Source organism: Chlorocebus sabaeus, chromosome 15 (genome assembly GCF_047675955.1).
Source record: "Chlorocebus sabaeus isolate Y175 chromosome 15, mChlSab1.0.hap1, whole genome shotgun sequence".
Classification (NCBI taxonomy): Eukaryota; Metazoa; Chordata; class Mammalia; order Primates; family Cercopithecidae; genus Chlorocebus; species Chlorocebus sabaeus.
In genome coordinates, this window is record NC_132918.1 from 79119746 (window position 1) to 79131380 (window position 11635).

At 34.2% G+C, this 11635-nt stretch overlaps 1 protein-coding gene across 1 annotated transcript in view; it reads left to right on the plus strand.

The window, feature by feature from the left end:
- Window positions 1–11212, plus strand: part of PDCD6IP (programmed cell death 6 interacting protein) — a 71468-nt gene extending 60256 nt beyond the window's left edge. Inside the window, exons 15-18 of the mRNA XM_008009430.3 lie at window positions 449–543; window positions 8215–8338; window positions 9450–9637; window positions 10556–11212. Of these exons, the coding sequence (XP_008007621.1) occupies window positions 449–543; window positions 8215–8338; window positions 9450–9637; window positions 10556–10730 (582 nt within the window). The 3' untranslated portion in view covers window positions 10731–11212. The remainder of the gene's footprint in view (window positions 1–448; window positions 544–8214; window positions 8339–9449; window positions 9638–10555) is intronic.
- Window positions 11213–11635: the final 423 nt, after the last annotated feature.

Here is an 11635-nt window from a genome sequence, read left to right on the forward strand (position 1 = left end):
TAATTTGGTTTAAAATGCTTTGTTTAAATAGGTAAGCTGAGAAAACCCTCCGGAGAGCCTTTAGAAATTCTTTTAAGGGTTTCTGAAGTGTGCTTGCATTTCTGTAGTGAATATGAAAACCTAATCCTTCCACTTAAATAGGTTTAATGTTATTAAGTAATTGACTTTTCTCTAGGAATTAGGAAGATTTTCATGATCATGAAACTTTTAACTTGTTACATTTTTGATGATAATGTTCTGTAAAAATGATTTTATTTTTATTTTCTCTAGGAATCTTGGATCACATTTAATATTAAGTTGTTGGGCCTAGTAAATTGTATGAATGTATCTGATGCAGATTTCAGTTCTTCGGCTTTAACTATCATTGACAAAATAGCTTTAGATCACATTACTCTCTGGATTAAAAAATTGTTCTTGTTCATTACTTGTATTTGTTCTTTGGTTATAGTTTTACAATGAGTTGACTGAAATCCTGGTCAGGTTCCAGAACAAATGCAGTGATATAGTTTTTGCGCGGAAGACAGAAAGAGATGAACTCTTAAAGTAAGTCTGTTTTGTGTATCAAATTGTACTTAAAGAATTTTCTTTTAAAAAATCATGTAGAGACTTTTGGTGTGAATTTGGTAATACGAGATAGCAATTTCCCTCCTTTTCTCCTGGAAGAAGGAACTAGATCGAGTATTTTACAAAGCAACAAGCAAACAGCTGCACAATCTGGGAATGAAAGGATGAAAAGAAGCAGAAACTCTAGATGCAGGAAGTACAGTGAGGTCACAGAAATGATAAAACAGTTCAGGTGGCAGATCTCAGGAAGTGCCAGTAAATACAAGCAATTTATTTTGAACTAGCAAATAGGTTCCTTACATAAAACTACAGCTATAGAACATGGAGGAGACAGCATGAATAGCTCAGAGAATACCAGCAAAATCACTTTCAGAAGGAGGCTGCTGAGAAAGCAGGGCCAGTTAACATACAACTCATTTTCTGCTGAGTAATCAATACAGAGTAGCACAGTGCTGATAAAAGGTAAAAAACATTAACAAAATTTAATAAAACTTCATAGATGAAGAACATTTACCAAAATAATATTGCCACAGAATAGATGAAAATTATGAGCAAACATCTGACCATGAACTAAACAACAACAACAACAACAACAACAAATACAAATGTAAGAAGGCAGTCATTCTAAGGCCGGGGTCCCCAGTCCTGGAGCCATGGACTGGTACTGGTTCGTGGCCTATTAGGAACTGGGCTGCACAGCAGGAGGTGGGTGGCAGGCAGGCAGGTGGCTGGGCGAGTATTACTGCCTGAGCCCCACCTCCTGTCAGATCAGCCACAGCATTAGATTCTCATAGGAGCGCAAACACTATTGCGAACTGCCCATGTAAGGGATCTAGGTTGTGCGCTCCTTGTGAGACTCTTAACTAATGCCTGATGATCTGAGGTGGGACAGTTTCATCCTGAAATCATCTCCCATTCCCCTGTGGAAAAATTGTCTTCCACGAAACTGGTCCCTGGTGCCAAAAAGGTTGGGACTGCGAGCACTCTAAGGAACACTTTGAGCAGAAATTCCAGAACTGCAGGAATATGGGAAGAAAACAGGAAGTGGTAAGATGTGAGGTGTCAGAATTCAGGAAAGAAGTAGAAGGGAGGAATAAAACCATCACAAAATGGGAAGGAGCAGAAAGGGCAAATAAATGCTGAAGAACACACAGGAACACAGAGTAGAAATTAGGAAATTAAAATGAAATCAAAGTCAAGAAAGAATTACAAAGGATTAGAGAGAAGATGTCACCCAGGCTGAAGTGTAATCATGCAATCTTGTCTCACTGCAACCTCCGCCTCCTGGATTCAAGCAATTCTCCTGCCTCAGCTTCCTGAGTAGCTGGCATTACAGGTGTGCACCACCACGCCTGGCTAATTTTTGTATTTTTAGTAGAGACAGGGTTTCACCATGTAGACCAGGCTGGTCTCGAACTCCTGACCTCAGGTGATCGGGATTACAGGTGTGAGCCACCCCCACAGCCTAAAAAAAGATGAGTATTCTCCATATTAGTGTTAATGATAAAAAATCTAACAAAAATTAATACAAAACAGTCTACAGACCAGTTTCAGTTATGAATATGGATGCAAAAGTCCTAAATAAAGTATTTGACAGTAATAGTCACCAGGACATTAAAAAAGAATTATTGACAAGGGGAGGGGGGCATTTATTCCAGTATTCAGTATTCAGTGTTTTCATATCAAAGGAAGGATCACTGGTTTGTCTTAATAGATGAGGCAGAAGCATTTGAGAAAATGAGTGTTCTGATACTCAGTAAAATAAGAATAGATAGAAGATAGATGCTTCCATAACATGAAAATATATATATGTATGTGTGTGTATATATTTCTGCCCAAAACTCAGTATAGTGATTAATGGAGAAGCACTATAAAGAGTTCCCTCCCAAGTCAAGAACAGAAAACAAATACCACTATCAGCACTATTTTTAAATACTGTACTGCAGTACCAGCCAAGGCAATCACATGAGAGAGAAATTAAAAAATTGGAAAGGAAGAAGTAAAACTAGCACTATTTACAGACATTATGATTGTACAACTACTTGAAAACCCAAGAAAACCCCAAAACTCTGCAAATAATAAAATAATTATTACTGAAGTTGTTGATCATAAATATAATTTGTAGAAATCAGTGACTTTCATGTAAATAAGCCTTTAGAAGATAAGATGGAGGAAGAGACCCACTTAAAATAGCAACAAAAAAGATAAAATATAAGTTTATAATATTTGAGATCTGTGTGAAGAAAACACTATTTCAAGGACACAAAAGAAGACTTGAGCAAGTTAAAAAACATGTTCTTGGATAGGATGACTCAACTTCATAAAGATGTCAATTCTAAGTTAACTTATACATCAGCCGGGCGTGATGGCATGCACTTCTAGTCCCAGCTACCTGGGAGATTGAAGTGGGAGGATGGTTTGAGCCCTAGGGTTCTAGGTTGTAGTGCGCTATGATTGTACCTGTAAATAGCCAGTGTACTCCAGTCTGGGCAACAGTGAGACCCTATCTCTAATAACAAACATAAATAAAGAAATAAACATATGCATTCAACATACTTTTGATTAAAAATGTCAGCAGCTTTTCATTTGGAATTAGACAAGTTGATCCTAAAGTTCAAGTAGAAAAAGAAACAAGGTCAGCCAGGAAAACAGTAAAAAGAATAGTGAAGGGATACTAGTTCTACCAGATATTAAGGTATATAATACCATCTTTAATTAAAACACAGTGATGCTGGTACATGATTAGACAAAGACAGAATAGAAAATAGAAATAGATTCAAATACATATGTGAATTTAGTGTAAAAGATCTTCAGCCAACCAGAAGAGGTTGTGGACAACTGCCCAGCCATTTAGAAAATAAAAGTTATCTGTATACCAAAGTAAGTTCTGAGTGGACCAAACTTGAAATTTGTAAATGATATATAAGGTGTAAAATAGAATGGAGAATTCCTTAATAAAGCTGGGATAGGCAGCATCTAATAACTCCTACTTAAATTCCAGAAGGTATTAAAAAAAAAGAAAAGAATAAGTTCCTCACAGAAATATGGTAAACAGAGTCAGGATATAACAAATTGGGAATCCAATATTTGAAACTTATTCACAGGCAAAAGGCTAATTTACTTTATTTAGAAAAGAACTCCTAGAAATCAATGAGAAGAAAACCCAATAGAAAACTGAGGAAAAGACGCAAACAGAATTTTGCAGACAAGGAAATATAAATGGCTCTTAAATAAATGAAATAAAAAAAAGAATACCCTCATTCATTATAAAATACAAATTAAAATTAGTCTGAAATAATATTTTTCAGTTTGGCAAGAATCCGAAAGTTTGATAATATGCTTTGTTGTCACATGTTGGAGAAATAGATTTTATATATTGCCGTGAGAATACACAATGGTGCAATCCTTGTGTTGGGCAGTTTAGCTGTAAAGAATAAGACTACTAACGCAAACATCCTTTAATCCAGCTATTCTGTTTCTGGGAATCTATTCTGAGGATATATTAGAAAATGCTAGAAATGACATATTTATGAGCTTATTCATTTCTGCATTGCAAATAGCAGTAAAAAAGTAGAAACAAATAAAGTGACCAGGCTGCTGAAATAAAGCTATACTTGTATAGTGAAATGCTGTGCAGCTATTTTAAAAAACAGGATGTTTTCAATTTACTGATATGGAAAGATCTTCAAGATAGTTATGGTAAAAAGACGCAGAACAGTGTGTAGAGTATGCTTTGGGTAAAAAGGAAGAAGATAATAAACATAGAAATTGACTTGTTTATGCACAAGGAAGCTCTGGATATTCTAAGGAAGAAAGATTGGAATATTGTTATTTTAAATATTTTATAATTCATATATCTAAAAATCAGGTTTGTTGCTATTTGTGTGTATATTTATTATATACACTTGTCAAATATTTTCAGCTCAGTGATTGAAAGGTGAATGAAAGATGGAAAAGTAGGCCATATAATAATATTAGCTTTTGAATATCTGAGAGTTTATTTTGTTAGTCATTGTTAATACTCAAGGCCAAAATACTTTGAAATCTTACTGAATATAATGTATACTGGAAAAGTATATGTAAGTGTATATCTTGTTGAATGTTCACAAACTGAGTACACCCAGGCAACCAGCACTTAGATCAATACACAGAAAATTCTCAGCACCCTAAAAGCATTGTTAATGCATCCACCCAGTCAGTCTTTCTTTATCTTTCTCTTCCAGGGCAACCACTATCCTAACTTGTGAGAGAACATAGATTACTTTCTCCTGTTTTTGCATTGCATATAAATAGAATCACATATGATGTACTCTTCTATGACTGGCTTTTATTCTACATTATATTTGTGAGATTCATCAGTATAAGTTGTGTGTATTTGTAGATCTTTTATTCTCAGTTCTGTATATATTTTATGTGAATATACAAGTTATTTATTCTGTTGAATATTTTGAGTAGTTGCTAGTTTTGAGCTTTTGTAAATAGTGCTGGCATGAATGTTGTAAATCACTGCTGTCCAATATTGCTGGTAGCAGTAAAAATATAGAAACAAGTCAAATGTCTGGTTCTGGTTAATTAAATAAAACTATATCTATATGGTGAAGTACTATGCAGTGACATATGCAATGGAAAATGTAAAATTTGTAGTAGCTGTAGTTAAAAAACAGGTGAAATTAATTTCAGTATTTCATTTAACCCAGTATGTCCAAAGTATTATCATTTTAACATATAATCAATGTAAAATTATAAATGAGAGATATTTTACTTTTTTTCATACTAAGTCTTAGAAATCTAATGTGTGTGTGTTGTTTTTTTTGGGTGAGATAGAGTCTTGCTCTGTCGCTTAGGCTGGAGTGCAGTGGTATGACCTCGGCTCACTGCAACCTCTGCCTCCTGGGTTCAAGCAATTCTCTGCTTCAGCCTCCCGAGTAGCTGGGTTTACAAGCGCCTACCACCAAGCCCAACTAATTTTTGTATTTTTAGTAGAGACGGGGTTTCACCATCTTGGCCAGGCTGATCTGGAACTCCTGACCTCGTGATCCACCTGCCTCGGCCTCCCAAAGTGCTGGGATTACAGGCGTGAGCCACCGTGCCCAGTTTAATGTGTATTTTATACTTACAACACATCTCAATTCAGACTAGCCACATTTCAGATGTTTGATAGCTATATGTGGCTAGTGGTTACTGTATTAGACAGTACATGCTTTTGGTGAGCATGTTATATGCAGTGCTGTTGGGTATATATCTAGGTCAAAGGGTATGTGTATGCTTAGTTGGTATTTCAAATAGTTTCCAACGCGATTGTACTAATTTATATTCCTCCTAGCAATATCTGAGAGTTCTGGTTGCTCCACATTTTTGCCCTTAGCTATATTCTGCTGGGTTTGTAGTATTATCTCATTGTATGAGTTTAATTTTCATTTTCCTGATGACTAATATGTCCTTTTTATATGCTTATTAGCTGGAGGCTTTGCTTTTTAATTTCTGTTTTCATTGAAATCTTTCATCAGAAATTTAAAGAGTTTAAGAAGAATGAGTGTTTTACTCTGAGCTTTACTTTCTTTTTACTAATGGTTTGAAAACCATTTTCAGATTGTTGGGCATAGGAATACTGGTGGCATTTTTAAAATATCTTTTTGCTCTTTTACATTATTGGTTTTATTTAATAGCATTGATTTATATCTTTTGTAAGTGGCTAGGAAATTATCATTTGCCCTATAAATGTGTTATTTACTGCATCCGTCCCTAGAGTTTATCAAAGGAAAAAAGGTATTGTGTTAAAGCTTTATTATATATATATATATTTTTTAGATATTTCCAAATCTGACCTTTTAGAATTTTGATATTAAAAACTTATTAATAAATAATAAGCAGTTATTTACTTGTATTAATAAGTAGCTTTTTTTTTTTGATGAATGTATGCTAGTTTTCTTTATGTCTGGGGTGATTGGGGCCCTTCTTGAGGGAAGTTGGGATGCGAACAATGTGGGGCTTTGCTGTTACTTGTTAAATCAGGGCAAAAGGTACTGTCTCAGACATTTTGGGACATGTCATATTTACTTCTCTGTGTACATTAATCAGTGCAGTGAAAAGATGATTGACATCATGTATTACATGAAGTGCATTTTACCTTAGGTATTGTTTAGTGTGGTTTTGGGATGAATTTCAAATTACTGTTAGAGAAGACAAAATTTTCTAATTTTTAGTACTAAATTGTAAGTATTTTCAGCAATATGTCTTTCATGAGTTTACCTTAGTGACAGGTCATGTGTTATCTTTTAACACAAAATATCTCAATACCACATTTCTTTGAATATCTTCAGAAAGTTTTTATCTAGAAATTTACATAATGGTTTGCATAAAAGGTTAGCTTTTTCATCTGTTTTATTTTGTATAAACACTGATAAAGTGATTAAAACACTGGCTACATAACTATGAGTCATTGTAGTTTTCTGATAACTTTTAGATAGATGATGTTAGGAGTTTTTTAAATCCAGGGACTACCTTTTATTAGAGGGTGGGCAGTCTTTTAGGATTACTTGCCCAGTTTGACATGTTTCTTACTCTAGCTATAACTGTGATCTCTGAAAATGTTTACTTTTTCCCCCTAGTCTTCAGAAATAGAAAAAAGATACAACTTCATTTTATTAAACATTAGGAAGAAAGAGGATTTAGATTCTAGTCAAGAATAGAAATGTAGTATATTTTATTTTTTTCAGTTTTTGTTATATTGATAAATAATTGTACATATTATGGGGTACATGTGATACTTTGATCGTGAATACAACGTGTAATAATCAAATCAGGGTAATTAGGATATTCATCACATATTTGTGGGGCACATGTGATATTTTGATACATGAATACAATGTATAATAATCAAATCAGGGTAATTAGGATATTCCTCATCTCAGACGTTTACTGTTTCTTTGTGTTGGGAACATTCCAAATCTTCTAGCTATTTTGAAATACACAATAAATTATCATTAACTATCATCACCCTATGGTACTATTAAACACTAGAACTTATTCTATCTGGCTGTATTTTTGTACCCATTATCCAACCTCTCTTGATCCCCACCCCCTACTCTTCCTTGACTCTAGTAACCATCATTCTACTCTCTGTCTCCTTGTTTTTAGCTCACACATATGAATGAGAACATGCAATTATCTTTCTGTGCTGGGCTTATTTCGCTTAACATAATGTCCTCCATTTCCATCCGTGTTGCTGGAAATGACAGAATTTCATTTTTTTTATGGCTGAATAATATTCCATTGCATATATATACTACACTTTATCCATTTATCTGCTGATGGACACTTAGGTTGCATTCATATCTTGGCTGTTGGAAGTGCTGCAACAAACATGGGAATATAGAAATCTCTTCAATATATGGATATCCTTTCTTTTGGATATATACCCAGCAGTGGGATTGCTGGATCATATGGTAGATCTAGTTTTAGTTTTTTGAGGGACCTCCATACTGTTTTCCATAGTCGCTGTACTAATTTGAAATGTAGTATATTTTAAAATGCCATCATTGTTTGGAATCTGTTTTCTATGTTTCGTGTATGAAGAAAAGAAAAGCTGGTATTTTATGTGTGTTCATTGTTTTCTATCATGTTAATTTTTAACACTTTGTCTTTGATAAGGGACTTGCAACAAAGCATTGCCAGAGAACCTAGTGCTCCTTCAATTCCTACACCTGCATATCAGTCCTCACCAGCAGGAGGACATGCACCAACTCCTCCAACTCCAGCGCCAAGAACCATGCCGGTTAGTAGGCAAATAAATATTTTAAACAGAGGTTTTACATTAGTGATGATTACTTGTTTTAATGGATAAAACATGGTTTACATAGGAAGGATCTAGTGGTTACCACCTGCATCAGGTAACCAACCTCCTGATATTTTGCGATATGTAAAACACAGCATCATTCAAGAATTCTTAACCAAAAAATGCTTAACCTGAATCTAATCAAGCCCTTAAACAAACTTTCTGTTTACAGCAAATAAAACAAATGATAAAATGAGAAGTTAAATTATGCCATTAGGAAACAATTGGACAAATCTATCACATGGGACATTTATATGAAATAACTGAGTTGATCTTTTCTAAAAGTGAGTGTCATAGGTTTTAAAAAAAGGGCATATTCTAGATGAAAAGAGATGAAAGTTTCCTTATAATCAAATGCAATATATGAACTTTGAGTTGATTTTGGTTTATAAAAATAGCTATATGAGCTTTTTTGTGTTAATTAGGGAAAATTGAATTTGGAGTGGATATTTGATGACATTGGGGAATAGCATTAGTTTTTTAAGGATGAAAATGGTATTGTGATTATGTAGGATAATATCCTTATGAGAACTTGAGTGCTGAAGTCTTTAGGGCTAGTGTCATGAAGTTTGCAACTTACTTCAAACGATTCTGCAAATATATATGGATGTAGTTATAGATAAAGCAGAAATGGCAAATGTTAATAGTTATTGAATTTCATTGGCAGATGTGTGATTATTTTATATACTATTCTTTTAAAATTTTCTGGTGTTTGACATTTTTCATATAGAGTTTGGGGACTGGGAGGAGATGATGGTAGTAAATAGTACCTGTGCTGCTTTCTTCCACCTCAAATGTCCAGCCACTCAGGAAGCAGTAAATGATTAAATATTAGGCACCAGGAAAAGAGCAGTGGCTATGGAGTTTCCACAGATTGGAGAATTATTCAACTATGATATATTGCTATAGTAATAAGCCAGTATTTAAGAATGGGAATTAAAAATATATTTGGTTGGATTCTAGAGTTTCTCATATGTCCTTATTAATTTTAATTAATAGCAATTTGAGAGAAATGAAACATTTTATGGTCAATGCTGACTTTTTCTTATAGCCTACTAAGCCCCAGCCCCCAGCCAGGCCTCCACCACCTGTGCTTCCAGCAAATCGAGCTCCTTCTGCTACTGCTCCAGCTCCAGTGGGGGCTGGGACTGCTGCACCAGCTCCATCACAAACACCTGGCTCAGCTCCTCCTCCACAGGCCCAGGGACCACCCTATCCCACCTATCCAGGATATCCTGGGTAAGGCTTCAACATCATGTATCCCAAGTTGGCTAATATTGTTTCTAGGCTCTGGCTAACCTGTTAAAAACAGGGTCACCCCTTCTCCAAATGGAAGTGTCATGAATGAATAAGCTACACTGTCAGCTTATCCAGAAATGAAAATAATGTTATGGTCACTTACATGAATAGGATAGCTATTTCCTAGGCTTTTAAAATTTGTTTTTATACTTTACATATTGGATTTATATTAAATAATCTCTTCTGTTTAGAGTTCAGTAGGTGTTTCCTTGGACTTTAGGTGATAAACAGATACCTTTTGTGAGCGTAGCATAGCAAAACTGATAAGGCCTTGTTTACATCTCTATACTTAGAATACTTGGCATTTAATAAACAGTTGAATAGAAATTTATCTAATTATGGGTTGCACTTTCTTAAAGGTTAACCTCTGTGATAATTTCTTAATCTTAAAAATCCAAACATTTGACTACCTTTTAAGATGTGCTCTAAATTTTACTTAGTAAGTACATGTTGTCTTCCAAATATTAGAACTTTTAAAGTTATAAATTTATGTACATCACAGTGAATATTGAATATTGTGGAAGAGGAATGTATTTAGATGACTAGTTTTGCCACATTAAAATGGAAAGTCTCCATTTTTTTTCTTTCTTTTAATACTTGAATATTTAGTCTTATTTTCTTCGGTATTTTTTTGGATAGTATTAAACACTTGGTACTCTTTTGTTGTAATTGAGAACAGGATAGGAATGCTTTTGTCTGACAAGTGCCTTGAAACAGTTTTTCTCTCTCCACTGTTCTTTAATAGACTAAAAAATAGAAATGACTTCCATGAAAAACGTAGTTCTAGAATAATTATTGTTTTATTTTTTAGTATTTGATTTACCAATCAAGTTTTTTTTGTTTTCTTCTCCCTATCAGGTATTGCCAAATGCCCATGCCTATGGGCTATAATCCTTATGCATATGGCCAGTATAATATGCCATATCCACCAGTGTATCACCAGAGCCCTGGACAGGCTCCATACCCAGGACCCCAGCAGCCTTCATACCCCTTCCCTCAGCCCCCACAGCAGTCTTACTATCCACAGCAGTAATATGTCTGCTCAGCAGTTCAGCTGATTCAGATCAGAGGGAAAGAAATACCAACCCTGCAATAAGTGTACTAAACTCTACGCTCTGGTTAATGTAATGTACTCTCCTGGACTGAATGCAGTGTATAATTTCTGTCTACAGCTAGAAGCTGTGCCCCACTTCCACATTTGATTACACATGTGAGATTTGCTGCTGTTGCAGTATAAACACTAGGTATAATAGGATTTGAAATTGTATTACAGTTCATAAAAATTGAAAATGAGACATTAAACCTGCAAGTGAAACATTTGAAACTATTATACTTTCTACATAAGACACGGTTGGGACATCAGATACTTTACAAAGATGGTTTAAGTATGGATACTCGAGAAAATTAAGTTTTCTTTCCCTTTAGTTTATTGATTTGGTTTAATTTCCATTATGCTATTTTACATAATCAAGGCATTGTAAATCTTATAATTTTAAAATAAATTACTTAAGAACAGTTGTCATTGTTATGTTTTGTTATTGATTCTCATTACTGTCTAATTTTTTTTTTCTGGTATTAGTCTCATTTTGTATGTATATAAGTTAAACATATACTGTTTCTTAAGTGCATGAATAGTACAAGTTATTATCAAGGACGTTTTATAGGGAAACCAAAAGAATAGTATCATAGTTTATCTTTCATATGCTGATTAGTAAACGACTTTTGACATTTATTTTAAAAAGTCCTATAATGTGGAAGAAACAAGCAATTGCTACCAAAGATTCTTCAAATAAATATACAAATAAATGTGTATATTTAATGTTTTATTGTTAGCTTCTCCAGAAAATTGATGCAAATTCTGGTAATAATTCTTGCATTTTTTTCCCCGTAACCTGGTTAAAATAAATATGCCATTGACAATACTTCATAATGTAATGG